A 20,290-nucleotide genomic window follows, 5' to 3' on the forward strand; every position below is an offset into this window, starting at 1 on the left:
AAATCATGTCGTCTCCTTTGAGACCTAGGGTTTTACAGAGGCGTTTTAAACGCTCGGGGGTCACGGTACTAGAAATCGATCGAAGCCATACTTTAGCCATAACAAAATAACAAAAAAGACGACAAGAGGGGAGCAATATCTTTTTTTTTTTTTGAAATGGAAAATATGATCAGACGATGAAGAATAGCAAAAGAAGAAGAAAAGGAAAATGAAAGAGAAAATCAAAAAATTAACCCTTTATTACCATAGAGCAGGAACCGTCCCATCAATTACAGAGTTACTTTGGTAACCGCACCTGCAAATTACCATTTTAACCAGCGGTCTTATTGAAACAAAAAGAATTAGCGAGGGCAGAAAGGTAAAACAGCACCCGGGTAATTAATTGCTTAGATCAGAAACATCAAATCAAGTAGTCAAGTGGCAGATTAAGTTTAATTCAACATAGCTTGGTTAAGAAGCTTCGTAAAATTAAACCGGGGGGCTTGATAGTGTATCTCCCCGCCAAGATACACGAAGCTACGTTAACGAAGGTATCACGCCTAGCAATGATAGATGACGTAAGGATGGATCACAAGAATACATATGTCGAATACAAATCATAGGGCGGGATACCCTTGAAATCAAATAATGGCGCTCAAAGGACAGAAGAAGAGTGCCACCAAACAAGAATCCCAATATTCAGAGTTGGTGCAAATCCGCTTCAGTGATACGAAGAAATAATAACGAAGGAACGTGTTGACGAAGGGATCACGGATACTAATGGACAAGGACCTCTCCTAAAGTCACGAGATCACCTAGACTGAAAGAGAGAAGTTAACGGGTTGACCAGGCTCGTTACCACTAACAGCCAAATGACAAAAGAGGAATGCTGCAGGTTAGCTTTCTTGGACCAGCAGGGATCACAGTCAACCGAAGGGAAAGTCATCTTTGTCTCATCAGAGATTGCCTCGAAGACTGAATCCGCCTAGAAAACTAGTAACAAGGCCTACCACCTAACTCTATATAAAGGGGACATGATCCCTGGACAAGGCATTCACACTCAAGTCATAATCACTCATACACAAACACTCTCAATGAGTTACCTTCGTATCTTGGTGGCGTAAAGTGCAATACCTTCGCACTACCTTCGGGGAATCGCCAACAAGCATACATCCATCATCATATCATCCATTTAGTGATCAGCTCTCAATACCCTTGTTCCACTAATAAGGTTTGCCAAGAATTGTACAAACAAGGAGCAACCACTTAATTGTCTTGAACAAAAATAATTATACTTTACAATTAATTCAAGTGAATTCATAAACTTAAAAAATGTAAGGGTAGTTCTAACGACGACATTTAAGAAACTGTAATTATAAAAACTTTAAAAGTTTTTTTGTTTTGTTTTATTTTTGTTTTAAGAAAAATTCGGAAACGTCTTCGTGCCAAATACAATTCGATATCATCAATTAAAATTACGAGTAGCTTTGAAACGCAGTACCGGAGTAAAGAATGGTTTGGAGCCGCATTCGCGACCAATGGTGGAAGGTAATCAGAGGCGGATCCAAATGGTTAAGAAGGGGGGCGGCCGCCCCCGGTGGATTTCGAAATTTTAGTGCAAATTTTTTCGGTTTTTCGATTTTGTCCCCTGTGGAATTTTTTTTTTTTGCCCCAGAGCCTTCATATTTTGCCCCAAAACCTTCAAATTTTACTCACAATGTAATTTTTTTAATTTTTCATGAGCTAAAATTTTTCTACCTTAATGGGGCTCTCTAATTTTTTTTTACCTAACTAGGCCTCTCTAAACAAAAATGTCACGTTCTGGCACTGTTCGCGACGGTTACAATGATGATCCGATTCCATATGCTTATACGTACTCTAAGTATGAAATGATAAACTGATCGAAATTGGCTGTCTTTAGAATAATGCGTAATGTCTCTTTATTATCGTCTTTTCATAAAAAGAAAAGAATGAGGATGATGATATAGTAATATTTTATAAGCGAAAAAATAGTCATTTTACCGTTATTTCACTCTTTACGGTGGGCCCCACCGCCAGATGTACAGTTGTACATCTCTTATTCGACCAATTGGATCCCACCATTGCTTCTTTACAGCTCAAAGTATTCTTGAACAACCATATTACACCGTTACGTGTGGACCACACGATACTTCTATATATTATCCACCAAAATTTTCAAATCACATACAGATACAGAATAATTCATATATTCAAACTTAATTAGTTACAACTTACAACTCGATATTGAAAAAATGGGGAGCTTTGAGAATCAAGTGAAAGAAAGAGCACAAGAGCTTAAACATATCTTCAAGAAAGGTGCAAAGATTGTTGGAGATAGTTGTAAAAAAGGTTGGCATAAGGTCAAACACTTTCGCAAGTGATGAATCATGTTCTTTGTTTGTTATTAAAGGTTTTTTTTTTTTAAATTATTTTTTATGTTTTTGTGGTTGTTATCTTTGTATCATCCATATGTTTTGGAATTTTGGATATGTATGTTCTGATATTGGTTCTTGGATTTTGTAATTTTACATGAAGATTTTGTTTGTTATGATGATAAAGTTTACCGATTTGGAAAGATACATCTTGAAGTATAGTGTTTGTGTTACTTTACAAGTTTTCGAGGTTCATAAGGTGTTTCCAAAAAGTTACGGAGTAATATAAACTTATTTCATAAACAGTTTATCTTATGAATTTCAAAGAACCTCTATATTCAAACCCAATGTACAAAATTAATAAAATATTCGAGTGTTTTTTTAAGAAAGTTATTTTAATTAAGAGATAGATAGAGTTTGTGAGAGAAGTAGATAGGCCCTACACGGCTACACCTATTTTTCAAATAACATTTCATTGTTATGGTAAATTGTTATGGTAAAAAGAAAAATGAAGAACCTCTGTATTAATATCCCTATGATATTAAGACTTAAGAGTAAAACACTCCTTCTCCTCATGGACTAGCTGTCACATTAGTGCTACATCAACACTTTTTTTTCAGCACTAACAAATAACTAAACACTAACAACAATGACATATTTCTTTAAATAAATTGGGACACACTATATTAATTAATTAATTAAATTTTACAATTAAAAAAACAAAATGTACCACATATATATTCCCTAGTCCACAAATATTTCACAAAAGGACTAAAAAGGGAACGAGAAGGAGAATTAAAGGTTGGGCGACCCCCTAGACTAACCGCTGCCATTGGTGTTCAGGAGGCTAAAGGCTGGACGACCCCCAAGTAGGAACCGTTGAGAGCAGCCCAACTCTCTCACCATTTTTAGTTGTTTGAATACAACAAAACGACATTTTTAACATCCAACTCACACAATCTAATCTATCTCTATTTACTATCCACCGTTTCTTGGGAGTTTCTTCAATTCAAACTGAATGTACAAAATTAGTAACAAAATTACGTCTTTTTTTTTTTTTTTTTTTTGTTTTGTTTTTGTTTTTGTTTGAGAAAGCTATTTTAATAGTAAGAAATAGATTTTGTGAGAGAAGTAGATAGGCCTACCTAATTTTCAAGTAACATTTCATTTGTTCTGGTAAAAGAAAAATGATGTGTAGGTAGTTTTTTAAAAAAATTCGAAAGGCCCTTGTAGTTAACTTGTATATAAATGATCACTCTATTTTTTTAATCCAAGATCCTCCCTTGATTAACACTTGTTACGTTGATGATTCCTGTCATTAACGTCCGTTAATATTTTTCGTTAAATTAAAACGTGTGCTTCGCATATGAGGTTAATTATGTCAACTTACATATCTTGCTTTCAACCCAAATCAAAAACCTCAACTTTTGTTCATTTTTTCAAGAACAAAAACAAATAAAAAGTGTGATCCACAACTTAAACAAAGAAAACCTTAATGGATGAATGAGTGGAAGACCTGAAAACTACCTTTTATCTTTATGCACTAGATAGATCGAAAATGGAAGTCTAGTTATCTGTTGTGGTCAGGTTCGTCGGAATGTTAAACAAATTTCGAAAAACATATATATTCCGACAAGAAGATTCCGGCTAGCAGCCATGTATGGCCAACAACATCATCTAAACAAACTTTTGATTATTCAACTTCACTATATCCCCACTCTAGAAATTCATTCTGTAGCGGTAATCTCCGAAAACCGCAACAATAATAAATATTGCACAATTTCATAGCACTAATATTGTAGCAGTAACACCACCGAGGCATTGCCTGAGTGGTAAAAACTCTGAGTTAAATCTGAGTCCTAGTTGCGCAGGTTCAAATCTAAGGGAGGTTTTCTAAAAGATTTTATTGTGGTGAATAAAGGTGTATGCCCTTAGCCACTCCGTTTAATCCAAAGCACATCGGGTACCCAATGCGGCGAGGATGTGTGGAAAGTTTTCACGAACGTGTGTATGTGTGAAAAATGAGAATATTCGATTTCAAAATAACTATTAAAAAAATATTGTAGCAGTAATTTCCTTATTTTAACTGTAAAATAAGGAACATAATTTCATTTATATTTATTCCTTCTCATTTATCTTTTTATTTTTTTTAATTAATTAGTCCAAATACTTATATAGACACAACTGTTTAATAATTATGTGAGCTTATTATTTCTCAAAAAATCAGTATTATAAATATGAATCATTTCAATCATTATCGTTTGTATGTACCATCGGATCTTTATGATCGCAGTATAAAAAAAAAAATATGAATCATTAATTGGGATCGTAATCATCGTATAATAATAATAATAATAGTAAATCAGAATACAGATTTGACATTAGAAATTGCAAAACAGACACTCAAGGACTAAAATGAAATAGAGTCTACGTGCAGGGACTAAACAAACAACACCAAATTAAATATTCCCAACTCAACTGAGCTGCTAAAGCCCTAAAACCCTAATTTTCTTAATATTCCCAAAATCCCCAAATTAAATCTCCTCGTTCTTCTTTCAACCCAATTTCTGTGTGCATAATCATGAAGATGATGTCATTCCTTCGATCGAATAACAAATTATCAATAAAAAGCTACATTACAATTTCTAGGGCTTTGTATTACTCAACAGAAGCAAAAATCATCAACGAAGCAAAACAAACAAGGCCAATTTCAAAGAAAAATGACAATTTGTACAGAAGGATATCACCAGTTGGTGATCCTAAGGCTTCAATGATACCGATACTTGAACAGTGGCAAAATGAAGGTAACACCATCAGATTTGATCAACTTGTTGACATTATTAAAAGCCTTCGTAAGTTCAATCGTTACACCCACGCTCTTCAGGTATTTTTGATTTTTTTTTTTTTTTTAAGTTATTAATTCCTATTAAATGTCCAAAAGTTCATATCTTGTTGCTGTTGAAGCTTTCATGTGTTGTTAGTGGCAAGTATGTTCGAGAAATTTATGACATAATTGTTTTGTAGACGAAGATATTAAGGATCTTGAATTGTTTGTAACTTGATCTTGAGGCGGAAAACTCTAAAGCAAGGATCAATCGAATAACGAGTCTTATCTAGGTTATTCGGTGGGTTTGGACGTAGGGAACGACTGGAACGAATAATGCACGGTTTAGGGCTAATGGAATGAGTAACCTCAGAGGCTTAAACCCGTATATATACTGTCACCAGACACAGTCGGTCGACTGTGTGGACTCATTTGGTCGACTGTGTGGACTCATTCGGTCGAGTGAGTTGACTCACTCGGTCGACTGTGTTTTCAGTGTAACTATTGATATAAAACATTAACGCACACACATAACAATTCAATAGCCACAAGTTAAAAGTTATTACATGACCGAATGTAAAAAAATGATACGTAGAACTATGGATTATGCACCAACACGTTTTAGGTTTTTTTTTTTTTTTTTTTTTTTTTTTTTTTTTTTAATAATTTAGTCAAGTTAAATCCCGAGTGTTTATGTGGTCTCTGTGATGTGCCTGCGAGTATGTGACCGGATCTTACTAGTGTTAGATTCTGATAATATTGTAAAATATGCAGACACCAAATGAACTATCCTTGTAAAATTTTCAGTTTAGTTTCTTGATTTGTGAGCTTATTGGAAATTAAAAAAATCATAGAAACTCCTATTAACATCTTCGACTTATGGTTAAGTGTCTCAAAAGCTGAGACTTATAAGCTTTGAAAAGTGAAGTTAATGGCTTTTCATCAAATTTTAGTAACCCTTTAGTACTTCATGCTTATATAATGTATATGAAGTATGAACTGAGCATGTGGAAACTAAGGGTACTATATTACCCAAGCCAATGCTTGAGCTTATGTGAACCTGTATGAGCCTGTAGTATAAATATTAGCAGATTTGTTAACATCCTATAAAAAATATGTTATAAAAGTTTTCATCTTCTCATTTTAATGGCAGCTTTCAGATTGGATGAACAACAACAAAAAGACCCAACTGTTAGGACCAGGACTCGTTGCAATTCATTTGGATTTAATATCAAAAGTTCAAGGAATAGAAGAAGCCGAAAAATACTTCAATACCATGCCAGATGACGTCAAGAATCTTCCCTTTTAAACTGTTACGCAACCACAAAATCAGTCGAGAAAGCAGAAGCTACTGCAGAGAAAATGAAGCAAATGGGAATTATGACAACACTTTCATACAACTCCATGCTTAACTTGTATAAAAAAATTGGAGATAATGAAAAGTTAGACAAAGTTTATCAAGAAATGATAGAAAGGGGTGTTCGTTGTGATAAACCAACTTTTTACATTCGATTAAGTGCCTACGCAGCTAATTCTGACCTTGAGAAAATGGAATCTGTTCTTAAAAATATGGAACAAAGTCCTACACTTAATGTCGATTGGAGTGCATACGTTATTGCATCGGGCGGGTACTTAAATTCCGGGTTATTAGATAAATCTTATGAAATGTTAAAATGGTCTGAAACTTTGATACATGGAAACTCAAAAGGTGTAGCTTGGGAGATTCTTATTCGAATGTATGCATCACTTGGTAAAAAAGATGATGTCATTCGTATATGGAATTTATACAAAACTTCATGGCGTAAAGTATACAACCGAGGTTATTCTGCTATGGTTAATGCGCTTGTGAAATTAGATGATATTGATGGAGCTGAAAAACTTATAGCTGAATGGGAATCGCAAAAATTGTCTTATGACTTTAGAATAGTTAATATGTTGATTAATGCTTATTGCACCAAGGGTAATTTGGTAAAAGCTGAAGCGTGTGTTGACCGAATTGTAGATATGGGGAAGCAAGTTCCTGCAAGTACTTGGTGTTTGTTTGTGACTGGTTATGTTAAAGAGAATGAAATGGATAAAGCGGTGGAAATGGTGAAAAAGTGTTTGGCTGCTGAGGAAAAACGGGGGTGCAGATTCAATCGGGATACTTTTAATGCGTGTGTTGAGTATATGGAAGAAAAGGGTGATTTGGAGATACTGGAAGAATTTAAGAAAGTTTTCGAAGGTAGGATTATTGTTGCAGAAACGTCTGATGAAACGGACGAGGGTTTTGAGGAAATTGAAGCGACTAATCATTGATTTAATGTAGCAGTATTTGTCAATGTTGTTTTCTATTTTATGTTATAGTTACATTTGCCTAGGATATGTTCTGTGTTAAGCAAATCTGAAATTAGTTCTGTTTGTAAATTGTTAACTTGATTATGATGTCTTTATGGTTTACAAAACTGGTTTGTAGGTGGCACTCAACTGAATGATTTTGCTTGGATGTGATTGAAAATTCAAATACTTATAAGCCATAATTAGAATCAAGCAACCGATTATGAATAAGGATTTTATACCTAGATGCATTGACAATCAAAATCACTAGATAGATGATTGTTAAATCTCTAATATAGGCCTAACATTGTATTTTTTGTATTATCTAGCAAATGTGCGTTGATACATTAGAAGATTATGATCGATAATAAGAAAGAATTATTAAGATTATATGAAGGATCCTTAATCCAATGCTTGTATCATATTTTTTTTGGTTTTCATGTTGTTCTTTTACAACACTAACGACAAAAATAAATTGTTTAAGGATAATCACTGGGTCTAAGATAAGAATGCCAAGGTTGCTACTACCATCTCTGATTTTTATATAGAATATATAAATAAATATAAACTTTATATGAATTCATAAATACCAACTTACTTCAACTAGTCCACTATGCCAATACCAGCAAACGTGGGGCGAGGAATTTAAAATTTTTTGATCTTAAGGGTATAATTTTGAAGGCTGGCTAATATACAATTTTGTCGCATCTTATAAATAATAGATTAAATTAATTAATAACTTAAATGCGTTGAGGGGATACAATCCCCTTGTATCTCTAGTCACAAAAGAGGTCCACAAGTTATTAAGAGGGTTACGCTTTGAGTGCAAATAGTGAAGTCAATTGGGGGATTGATTGTTTAGTTTACACTCCGATAAATGTTCACACTGAATCGCGATATGGAATCAGAGAGTGTGGCTGAAACTATATCAAAATAACTAGTTAATATTTGCTACTTGCTAATCAAAAAATTTTAGACAGTCAACTGGTTATGCAGAATCGATTCTAGAAAATTAAACAATCCATAGAAATGTAAACAGAGACAGTTCTCGTTGTGATGTTGTCACATCACCTATTACTAGTAATAAAGCATGCTTTATGAGATGATAAATATCGTCCTAATTTTGTCAAAAGTGGTAGATTCATCACACTATATGCATGTTGTAGGTGTGATGGTGACTGGGCCCACAAGAACATCAATAATCGAACTTTATCGGTTGTACTTGTTGAATTCGTGACCTTTCGCAACTACCACAAACCAACAAATAAATAATTGCTTCAACAAGTCAATTTGGCACCATACGTTACATGCCTTATTAGGGATTTTATTTGGCAACTAGATAATTTATATTACCAAAACTCCAAATATGACAGCTATTGGCATGTTAGATCTTAGCCAAAAATAAAAATGTATCAGTCTAAAATGTCACATTCCTAAAAGCTAATTTTTATTTTCTTTTGGCAAAATAACGATAAAATTAAACGGATCCGAAGATCAACAAGTACAACCGATACAAAAGGAAACCAACCAAAGGCAAACAAGCGACAAAAAACTTAACCAAAAGCAAACGGTACCACCAACAGGGTAACACACTTTGCTCAATAACTGATAATGTCAAACACGCCAACATAGGAATCCTACTTACCGAATGCACTAAACAAAGAAAATAAAAAATTAGCAACGGTTAAGAGAACGCCAACAGCCACTAAAACAAGACAAAAAAACTAAACCACCTGGAACCGACGGAAAGGCCAACGGAAACTAGCCAGAGAAAACCGGCCCTTTCAAAACTAATGAATGTCATTTTGAGCATTAACTAGTGATGTATACTGAAACACACCCAACCAAATGAATGTCATTTTGAACATTAACGGGTGATGTTTGACAGGGTTCATAAAAAGGCAGCTACGTAATTTTCACTTCTTTTTTTAAAAAGAGCTTTTTATTTAATTTGTCTTTTAAAACATGTTTATAAAATGATTTTTTACCCCTTTTCTTAACTCTCTTTTTAATTATCGGGTGAGGGGGAGTTGGCACTCAAAGGGACGAATAGTACCTAGATGGTCATCCAATTGCACGAAATATGTCCATATAAACTAGAACCAAAGCTCATACTATATATATTACTACTATCTAGCATTTCATAAACTTTACAAATATACAAGTAAACCAAGAAAGAGTGTTCTTTAAAAAGTTTCAAAACAAAACAAGGCACAACATTACACAACAGAGTAAGAAAAAGCAAATACGACTTAACGATCGATCAGCCTGTATAGCCTGTCTTCTAGCACGTTGAGTACTCATCCCTGCTAAATTATATGAATTCGGGTATGCATATAAACTAGACTGTGAATTACCAAATATCTCGTACACAATTTCTCCAAGCATACCAGTCGTTGGGCTAATCATATTTGTCATACTCATACCCCTAATACTCGCCATAGCTATAGGCATTGATGCATGTTGATATGTGCGATGAATGGGTTGCTGAGTTGGCAGATTCTGCATACTACTTCTAGGACTCGAAGGCCTACGGGGGATCGTTATCCCAGTAATCAAAGATTTTTCTTCGGGTATAGTCTCGTTGGTTTGACCACGACCGTATAACGGGACTATACTTTTTAGAGAAATTTCACTTTTACAAACAGGACAATGTGTGTTTTTCTTATCTAGGTGTTCGAGTGTTGTTTTTTGATGGTGAAACCATTTGTAAATACAAGGCCAACAATAGAGGTGCCCACATAGTGTCACTACTGGATCATTTACATGATCTAGACAAATATTACAATCGAAATCACCCGAAGGACCATTATCGAATTCATCGACGGATTCGTTAGAGGATTTCCACTTGTTCTGAGAGACAACATCCTCTTTGTATACGTTGTTTACGGGTACCAAATCTTGAAGATGTTGATCCATGGGAATTTAATCTGGGTATGTGATTCTTGTTTCCTGACACATAATAAGAAACATCAATATCATTTTTTTTTGGGCGAAAAACGATAATATAAATAAACGGATCCGAGGATCAACAAGGTACAAAACAGATACAAAAGGATCCAGAAAACTAGCCTAGTCAACAAACAGATTAAACAAGTGAACTAGCAAACTAACCTAAACACAGCCCTATCTCTTGGATATACACTATTTTGATACATTATAATTACTATTCTGATTCTGATACATAATGCCAACCAACTTATAGATAGATATACACTAGTAAATAAATGATATTTATATTTATATTGTCATGTGAAGGAGAAATATAGCAGTGGGGTACAAACTTTTAAAGAGGTAACTTTTATAGAAAAATCAGGATAATGTTACCACCCACTTTGATTTTTATAGTGTTGATCTAACTAATCAATGAGTAAGTACAACTTTTTGATAATTTTTTAACTTCAACCAACATCTGACATCTGATTACCTTTTATTTTTATCATGAATATATACATAATCCATAATATCCATTAACATTATACTCCGTATAAAACAATTTGGTGAGATCTTTACTCAAAATAAACACCAAACACAACAATGCACTAATCTGTTAATTCCTTATTTTGCACTTTATATATCAGTATTAATCTCTATATCTATCTATAATCTACATAAACAATGAGTGAGTTAACAAGCTCTCTCTTTTTCTTTCTTTTTTTCTTCTTTTTCTCCTGTTGTATCAGAAAAATCCCTCAACATAAAAACAGAACTTCTAAAATCATATCATTAATATTAAAAATGTATGTGAATATTAACAAATAACGTCTAATTCGGTACCAATTGTTTTATTTTCTCTACCAACATTCCTATCACCCAACAAACCCTTAAGAAACATCAAACTTGGTGAATATTTTGATTATTACGAAGCAAGTTTTTTTACCTCAAAGTTTTTTTACCTCAAATTTTGATTCCTGAAAAAGAAGTTTGCCTATTTTGTAATCAAACGTAATCAGGGGGTAAAATTACAAACGTAATTTGTCACCAACAGTTAATCGTGTATGTGTATTAACAAAATAAACAGAATTTAGGGTTTCGATTATATTATTTGCGTTTATGAATGAAATAAACACGACAATTAACATAATAAAATATAAATTACTTATCAACATATAGATGGAGAAGTAAACTTACCGATGGTTTGGGGGATTTTGAAATTTTAGGAGGGCAATTGTTGAAATGGAAAATTGAACGTAGTAATAATTTGTTGATTTATAAGGAACAAAGTTACAAGGTAGCGTATGCGTGAGGAGATTGACAGATAAAGAAATGCTAATGCTTCCACTATATATAGACACCGCAAAGGCGCAAAATCATACCCCGTCCTAATTAAATAGTGAGTTTTTAGATTAAACTAATTAATTAATAGTTTCCAGATAAAATAATAAAGTAAAGTTAATTTAATCTTTACTTATGTAGTTTTCCTTAAATCGTGCATTTTTTTTTAAAAGGACTCATTAAGGTAGTTTTCTTTGCTTATAAATATTTATTATTATTATTATTATTATTATTATTATTATTATTATTATTATTATTATTATTATTATTATTATTATTATTATTATTATTATTATTATTATTAGTTATGGTTATTAGGATTAGTATTGTAGTTATTATTATTATTATTATTATTATTACTAGTATTATTAGAAAGTAGTATTATTATTAATATTATCATTAGTATTATGTTATAATTATTTGTATTATTAATATTGACATAAGTATTATTATTAATATTACAATTATCATTAATATAATTATCATAACTATTATCGTATTAATTATTACTAAAAGTATCATTACTTTTAATCTATCATTTTATTAAAACTACTATTAATACTATCATTATTATTATTAGTAATATTATAATTGGTAAAATAATAATTATTATTATTATCATAGTTATCAGTATCATGACTATTAATATTATTATTAACATCATAAGAATTATTATTTGTATTATCACGAGTATTATTATTAAGTAATTACTAAAATCAATATCATAACTATCATTTACAGCAAAATTAATATTTTTATAATTTTAATTATTGATACCATTATTATTATCAATAATAAAATTATTAACATTATTATTTTGTTAGTAATATTAAGTATTATAACTACTATCATTTTTACCTATACTAATATTATTTTGGTATTATCATAACTACTATTATTAACAAAACAAATGATATATATATATATATATATATATATATATATATATATATATATATATATATATATATACATATATTTAGTACATATAACATAACAAAAATTATATTTTTATATACAAAATGAATATATGAAACATACATATATTACTAATATGAATATGATATAACTAATAAATTCACATATAAATAATTGTTCGATGGCAAATACGTGTATTAATATATATACAAATAATATAGGTTCATGAATCCGAGGTCAACCTTGCACTTGTTCAATGACGTCATATGTATTTTTACTACAAAATACAGTATAGTGAGTTTCATTTGCTCCCTTTTTAAATGCTTTTTCAATATATATTTTGGGACTGAGAATACATGCACTATTTTTATAACTGTTTTACGAAATAGACACAAGTAATTGAAACTACATTATATGATTGAATGGATCGAAGCCGAATATGCCCCTTTTAGCCTGGTAATCTAAGAATTAGGGAACATTACTAATTGAGAATTAGTGCACCCCTAATTGACGCGAATCCTAAAGATAGATCTATTGGGCTCAACAAGCCCCATTCTGGAATTTGGAATGCTTTAGTACTTTGATTTTATCATGTTCGATGGGTGTCCCGGAATGATGGGGATATTCTATACGCTTTTTGTTAATGTCGGTTACCAGGTGTTCACCATATGAATGATTTTTATCTCTATGCAGTTTGCGAAATGCCTGATATGAGAATGATGTTTATGAAAAATGAAATCTTGTGGTCTATTAAAATAATGTAAATGATTGTTTATGATAAACTAATGAACTCACCAACCTTTTGGTTGACACTTTAAAGCATGTTTATTCTCAGGTATGAAAGAAATCTTTCGCTGTGCATTTGCTCATTTTAAAGATATTACTTGGAGTCATTCATGACATATTTCAAAAGACGTTGCATTCGAGTCGTTGAGTTCATCAAGATTATTATTAAGTTAATTATAGTGGATATATTATAAAATGGTACGCATGCCGCTAATTTTCGATGTAAAGAAAGATTTTCTTTTAAAAACGAATGCAATGTTTGTAAAATGTATCATATAGAGGTCAAGTACCTCGCGATGTAACCAAATGTAATGTATTCATCCAGATGGATTAGGACGGGTCAGTAGAGTTGGTATCAGAGCGGCGGTCTTAGCGAACCAGGTCTTGCATTAGTGTGTCTAACTGATAGTTGTTTTGATGCATTAGTGGGTCTGGACTTCGACCGTATCTGCATGTCAAAAGTTTTACTTATCATTTAGTGTCGAAAATTACCTGCTTATCATTCTTAGGGAATCACTTGCTTATCATCTTAAGTCTAGACACGTCTTACTGCATTTAGTGCATCGATAGTGTATAGAAAAAATTCATATCTTAGCGTATCTGTTACTATAGACTTTTCCTGACAGCTTCCGTAGATTCCTCCGTAACTTATGGGATTTTAATATTATATATACATATGTAAATTATGTATTGCAGGGTACTAATCTACATCCTATAATCTATTTCTTATCGAAAATCCTTCATCTGATCGTATGAGATGAATCCCTCAACCAGTTCGAATTCTTCGGATTCCGACAGCTATTCCGATATGGAGTTTCACCTAAACTCCGAAAGCAGTGTCACCAGAACGAATCAACCAATTCATTTGATGACTTAATCATTGGAGACAAAAAGAAGGTGATCCTTTCCATCAACCAAATTCACCTCTTGGTGAAGAACCTGAAGCACTTACCGGTGAACCAGTCCGAAATACCATTTTCACCCTCATTTCCTGAATATCTCATCATGATTACATACTATCTCAGATTCTAAACCCTATTCATTCACTCGTTCTTACCGACAATCATCCCAGAGTAATCGAAGAAGTCAACGAGCTTCGTGCCTGAGTAATCAATTTGGAAAACATGGTGCAAAACCTACCAGCTTCAGCAACATCACCGGCATCAACAGTACCACCAACATCAACATCAGTACCACCAACAACCCAAGTTTCAACATCACATGCCGCAACATCTCATGTTGTACCTCGAGTATAATCATCGTTCTACATGACGTTCTACATCATTTATCTTCGTTTAACTTAGCGATTATGTAATCTATAATGTTTTAGAGATTATATATTCTTGTTCTAACTGTAAATCAGATGAGTTTAATATCATATTGACTCATTAAATCCATGGTTACATCTGAAGAAAATATATATGTAAATATATTTTCATAAAAATTGTAATTAAAAATTCCTTTATACAAACTGTTAATGGTGAAAATATTTTAACGGGTAGGTAATACCCAAGGAATATTTAGATTTCACGTTAATAAGTTACACTGTACATTCTTTCAAGTCTGATTCAACAGTCATTTACTACCCTACTTACAACCACCGATATACGTATCCGTTCACCGCAGAATAACCATTTTCAATCAATTTCATATTTGGATTTTGACTTATCAGAATCTAACAAGTGGCATAATGAAGAAAAACATTGGACAAAAATAAAATTTGTTAGAAACAAACAAATTAACTATGAGAAATTTTGTTAAGAATCCACGCTAACAAAATCCTAGCTAACTGTTCCTAGCTAACTGTTAATTCATTATTACATTTAATTATCGCAATTTATTTATCGCAATTTTAATTCTCGCAATTTTATTTATCGTCATTTAATTTCTGTTATTTATTTTACACACTTTATTTATCGTCATTTAAATACTATTATTTACGCATTTAAATATCGGGACACGTATACAAGGTTTTGACATATCATATCGACGCATCTATATATATTATTTGGAATAACCATAGACACTATATATGCAGTAATGCTGGAGTTAGCTATACAGGGTTGAGGTTGATTCTCAAATAATATATATACTTTGAGTTGTGATCGAGTCTGAGACATGTATACAATGGGTCACGATACGTATTAATTAATTCGAATATTATATATTAAACTATATATGAATTATTAAATTACTAATTGTGGACTGCTAACTATGAACTGCCAACGTTGGACAATTAAAATGAATTAAAATATTAATTATAACATATGAAACTAAACAATTCTTCAAGTTTGTCACTTGATTTCATCTTAAACCTGATTTGTATTTTGACGGTTACAATCTGCGTTCAAACCTTTCATGATTCTTGAAAACACCTCAAACGAGAGGATGAACCAACCGCACTTCATCTACGGAAGAAAAGATTGATGCAAATAGTTATGCACCTGAAAACATTCGGAACCTGAGTAAACGTTTAACACGTATCTGTACTAGCTCCTTGGGCGTTGTTATTACCGAAAATAACTTTACAATTCCTTTCCAAAATAGCCAATTTTGTCACAGCTCCAACAAGTCAACTTCGACTTTTCGTTCGAGACAACCTTATTATAACCTTGATATATATGATTACTCTATTCATCATCGTTATCGAAGAACCGTTTATATCCCACTACATTAGCAGTAAACTTACCAGCAACCTCGTTGCTCCTTGGCTTAAATCTCTTCGACAAATCACTATATTTATCTATTGAAGTCTTATCATGAACTCATCGGCATCTTGTAACGAGAATTGCCATACCAAGTATCGGGAAATCAGCAATCAGTATTTTGAATCTCGCAGCGTTTTTACATCAAAAGTTATATATACATATAACATTTATCTCCTAGAATTATGATCTCTCATTCTGAAACTCTGAACAAATCACAAGGACTAAACTTGTACATAAAGAATCCTGATGATTCTGTTTCTGATGAAATCTTTAGCGAATAACTTGCTCCTTAATCGCTCTAAATCATCGTGAATGAATTTCTTCATCACAATTTGATTCTAAAATTCTAAGATATTATCGTATCTTTCAATATTAATATCCTCAATATTTCTGAAGATATCTTCATAAATATTCTTATCCAAAATCATCTATTTTCTCGCGTTATCAGTATTATATCATAAAGAAAACTGTATAGTTTCTATATTCTGTAAACCATCGAGTTTAAATTATGAATGTTTTTGAAGTAGTGTTGGGAACTGAAGCATGAGTTAGCATAATATAATGACACTTGATCAACGTGATTATATTACAGTAAGTCATGCTGAGTTTCTAAATGGAATGTGATGATTCACATACCATAACGTCATCATGTGCCATATTACACGACTCTTACATTCTACTAAAATCTCTAAACAAATCAAGAACATATTTTCTTGATAATTCTATCTTTTCTCTTAAATTCTGGTAATTTAACCAATCAAGATCGTGCTATTACAATCTCTCTCTTAGAACCTTAGTTATGTTCAATTCGAAACTTCGTACCTACGAATATTGGACCATTATTCGCTTGACTTAAAGTCTGGAGGAGGAAAACAAAAGGATGGAACTCCAAAATATAAAGGTAACAAAGGGAGTGGATTTATAGTGAAAAATCCGACAGAGCAATCGGAATAGATCATCGCATTTAACCAAAGAGGATTCTAAATTTTTTAGAACCAAATCTTATTACGAAGATTTTCTCTAAATCCCTTGAATTCCAGAAATCAACCATATCTACATCAAAAGATTTAATGAAACACTATTTACTCATCTCACTCTTTTGTGATAGTTTCATTCGTACTCTTCGAATAATCGAATTAATTTATCCTTATTACTCAATGGTAATAAAACTCTATTTATCAGCTCATATGAGTCATGGAAACATACTTATTGTCAATTATGATGATTCCACTCAAATTTCGGGATAAAATTTCTTTAACGGGTAGAAACTGTGACGACCCGAAAATTTTTGACCAAATTTAAACTTAATCTTATTATGATTTCGACACAATAAGCAAAGTCTGTTAAACTGAATATCAAAAATTTTGAACTGTTTTCATATATTAAATTACCCTGTGACTATTCTCGACGATTCACGAATCTTAAATTATATATATATATATATATATATATATATATATATATATATATATATATATATATATATATATATATATATATATATATACATACATATACATATACATATACATATATATAAACGAAAAAGTTATTCTTGATTGTGGTTGAAAGTTATTTATAGATTGTTATATGTATAGGTTATATGTATAGATTATATATATTATTTTAAGTTATTACTATTATATTATTGATAATGCTAAAAACGAACATATATTTCATAGCATTATCCCTCAAGAAAGACAAGCTTTTAGTTGCAACTGTTCTATTTACAAGTGATATTCGTTTAAATAATAAAAGGTGAATACAAAAGACAGATTCGACGAATTGAAGACGCAAACGACCAAAAAGCTCAAAAGTACAAAATACAATCAATGAGGTTCCAATTATTGATAAGAAACTTTTCAAAATTACAAGAGTACAAGATTCAAAACGCAAATTACAAGATATTAAATTGTACGCAAGGACGTTCGAAAATCCAGAACCGGGACCAGAGTCAACTCTCAACGCTCGACGCAACGGACTAAAAATTACAAGTCAACTATGCACATGAATATAATATAATATATAATTAATTCTTAAAATTAATATATATATATATATTATATTATATTTAAAAACCGTCGGCATAAAAAAACAAAGACTTTTGAGTCTCCCCAGCTGGCCATGCGATCGTATGGCCTGGAGGAAGAAACTTCATGCGATTGCATGGTGCACAGTTCCAGCCCACATGCCTATAAAAATCGAGCTTTGGTGTAACACAAAACACATCTTTTTCTTCTCCTCATTCATACGTAGTATATATTTATATTTATATTTTAATTTTAATTTTAATTTTAATTTATAATAATAAGGGTGTGTTAGCGAATGTTGTAAGGGTGTAAGTCGAAATTCTGTCCGTGTAACGCTACGCTATTTTTAATCATTGTAAGTTATGTTCAACCTTTTTACATTAATGTCTCGTAGCTAAGTTATTATTATGCTTATTTAATCCAAAGTGATCATGATGTTGGGCTAAAAATATTAAAATTGGGTAATTGGGCTTTGTACCATAATTGGGGTTTGGACAAAAGAACGACACTTGTGGAAATTAGACGGGCTAATAATGGGCTTTATATTTGTTTAACTAAATGATAGTTTGTTAATTTTAATATAAAGATTTACAATTGAACGTCCCTATAAATAACCATATACACTCGATCGGATACGATGGGCGGGGTATTTATATGTACGAATAATCGTTCATTTAACCGGACACGGGAATGGATTAATAGTCACTAGAATTATTAAAACAGGGGTGAAATTATGTACAAGGACACTTGGCATAATTGATAACAAAGTATTAAAACCTTGGGTTACACTCAGTCGACATCCTGGTGTAATTATTAAACAAAGTAATAAAACCTTGTTACAGTTTAAGTCCCCAATTAGTTGGAATATTTGACTTCGGGTATAAGGATAATTTGACAAGGACACTCGCACTTTATATTTATGACTGATGGACTGTTATGGACAAAAACCCGACGGACATATTAAATAATCCAGGACAAAGGACAATTAACCCATGGGCATAAAACTAAAATCAACACGTCAAACATCATGATTACGGAAGTTTAAATAAGCATAATTCTTTTATTTCATATTTAATTTCCTTTATTTTATATTTAATTGCACTTCTAATTATCGCATTTTTATTTATTGTTATTGTATTTAATTGCACTTTTAATTATCGTACTTTTTAATTATCGCAAGTTTATTTTATCGCACTTTTATTATTCGCAATTTCATTATCGTTATTTACTTTACGCTTTAAATTAAGTCTTTTATTTTATACCCCTTAGTTTTAATAGTACTTTAGTCGCAGTTAAAACCAAATGTAAAATATTAAATAAATAAAAGACTTAATTTAAAGCGTAAAGTAAATAACGATAATGAAATTGCGAATAATAAAAGTGCGATAAAATAAACTTGCGATAATTAAAAAGTACGATAATTAAAAGTGCAATTAAATACAATAACAATAAATAAAAATGCGATAATTAGAAGTGCAATTAAATATAAAATAAAGGAAATTAAATATGAAATAAAAGAATTATGCTTATTTAAACTTCCGTAATCATGATGTTTGACGTGTTGATTTTAGTTTTATGCCCATGGGTTAATTGTCCTTTGTCCTGGATTATTTAATATGTCCGTCTGGTTTTTGTCCATAACAGTCCATCAGTCATAAATATAAAGTGCGAGTGTCCTCGTCAAATTATCCTTATACCCGAAGTCAAATATTCCAACTAATTGGGGACTTAAACTGTAACAAGGTTTTATTACTTTGTTTAATAATTACACCAGGATGTCGACTGAGTGTAACCCAAGGTTTTAACACTTTGTTATCAGTTATGCCAAGTGTCCTTGTACGTAATTTCACCCCTGTTTTAATAATTCTAGTGACTATTAATCCATTCCCGTGTCCGGTTAAATGAACGATTATTCGTACATATAAATACCCTGCCCATCGTATCCGATCGAGTGTATATGGTTATTTATAGGGACGTTCAATTGTAAATCTTTATATTAAAATTAACAAACTATCATTTAGTTAAACAAATATAAAGCCCATTAATAGCCCATAGTCTAAT

General features: G+C 31.7%; 1 protein-coding gene and 1 pseudogene across 1 annotated transcript; one reads left to right on the forward strand and one right to left on the reverse strand.

Annotated features, from left to right (window-relative positions):
• The first annotated feature begins 627 nt into the window (after positions 1–627).
• LOC139849834 (pentatricopeptide repeat-containing protein At2g20710, mitochondrial-like) lies at positions 628–7,681 on the forward strand (annotated as a pseudogene).
• Positions 7,682–9,690: 2,009 nt separating this feature from the next.
• On the reverse strand, positions 9,691–11,760 carry LOC139850342 (E3 ubiquitin-protein ligase RMA1H1-like). Its single transcript, XM_071839926.1, has 2 exons — positions 11,644–11,760; positions 9,691–10,464 (listed from the first exon to the last, which is right to left on the reverse strand). The coding sequence occupies exon 2, from the start codon at positions 10,429–10,431 to the stop codon at positions 9,709–9,711; it is 723 nt and encodes a 240-aa protein (XP_071696027.1). The 5' UTR covers positions 10,432–10,464; positions 11,644–11,760; the 3' UTR covers positions 9,691–9,708.
• Between the last annotated feature and the right edge of the window lie 8,530 nt (positions 11,761–20,290).

The sequence above is a fragment of the Rutidosis leptorrhynchoides genome, chromosome 5 (assembly GCF_046630445.1).
Source record: "Rutidosis leptorrhynchoides isolate AG116_Rl617_1_P2 chromosome 5, CSIRO_AGI_Rlap_v1, whole genome shotgun sequence".
Lineage (NCBI taxonomy): Eukaryota > Viridiplantae > Streptophyta > Magnoliopsida > Asterales > Asteraceae > Rutidosis > Rutidosis leptorrhynchoides.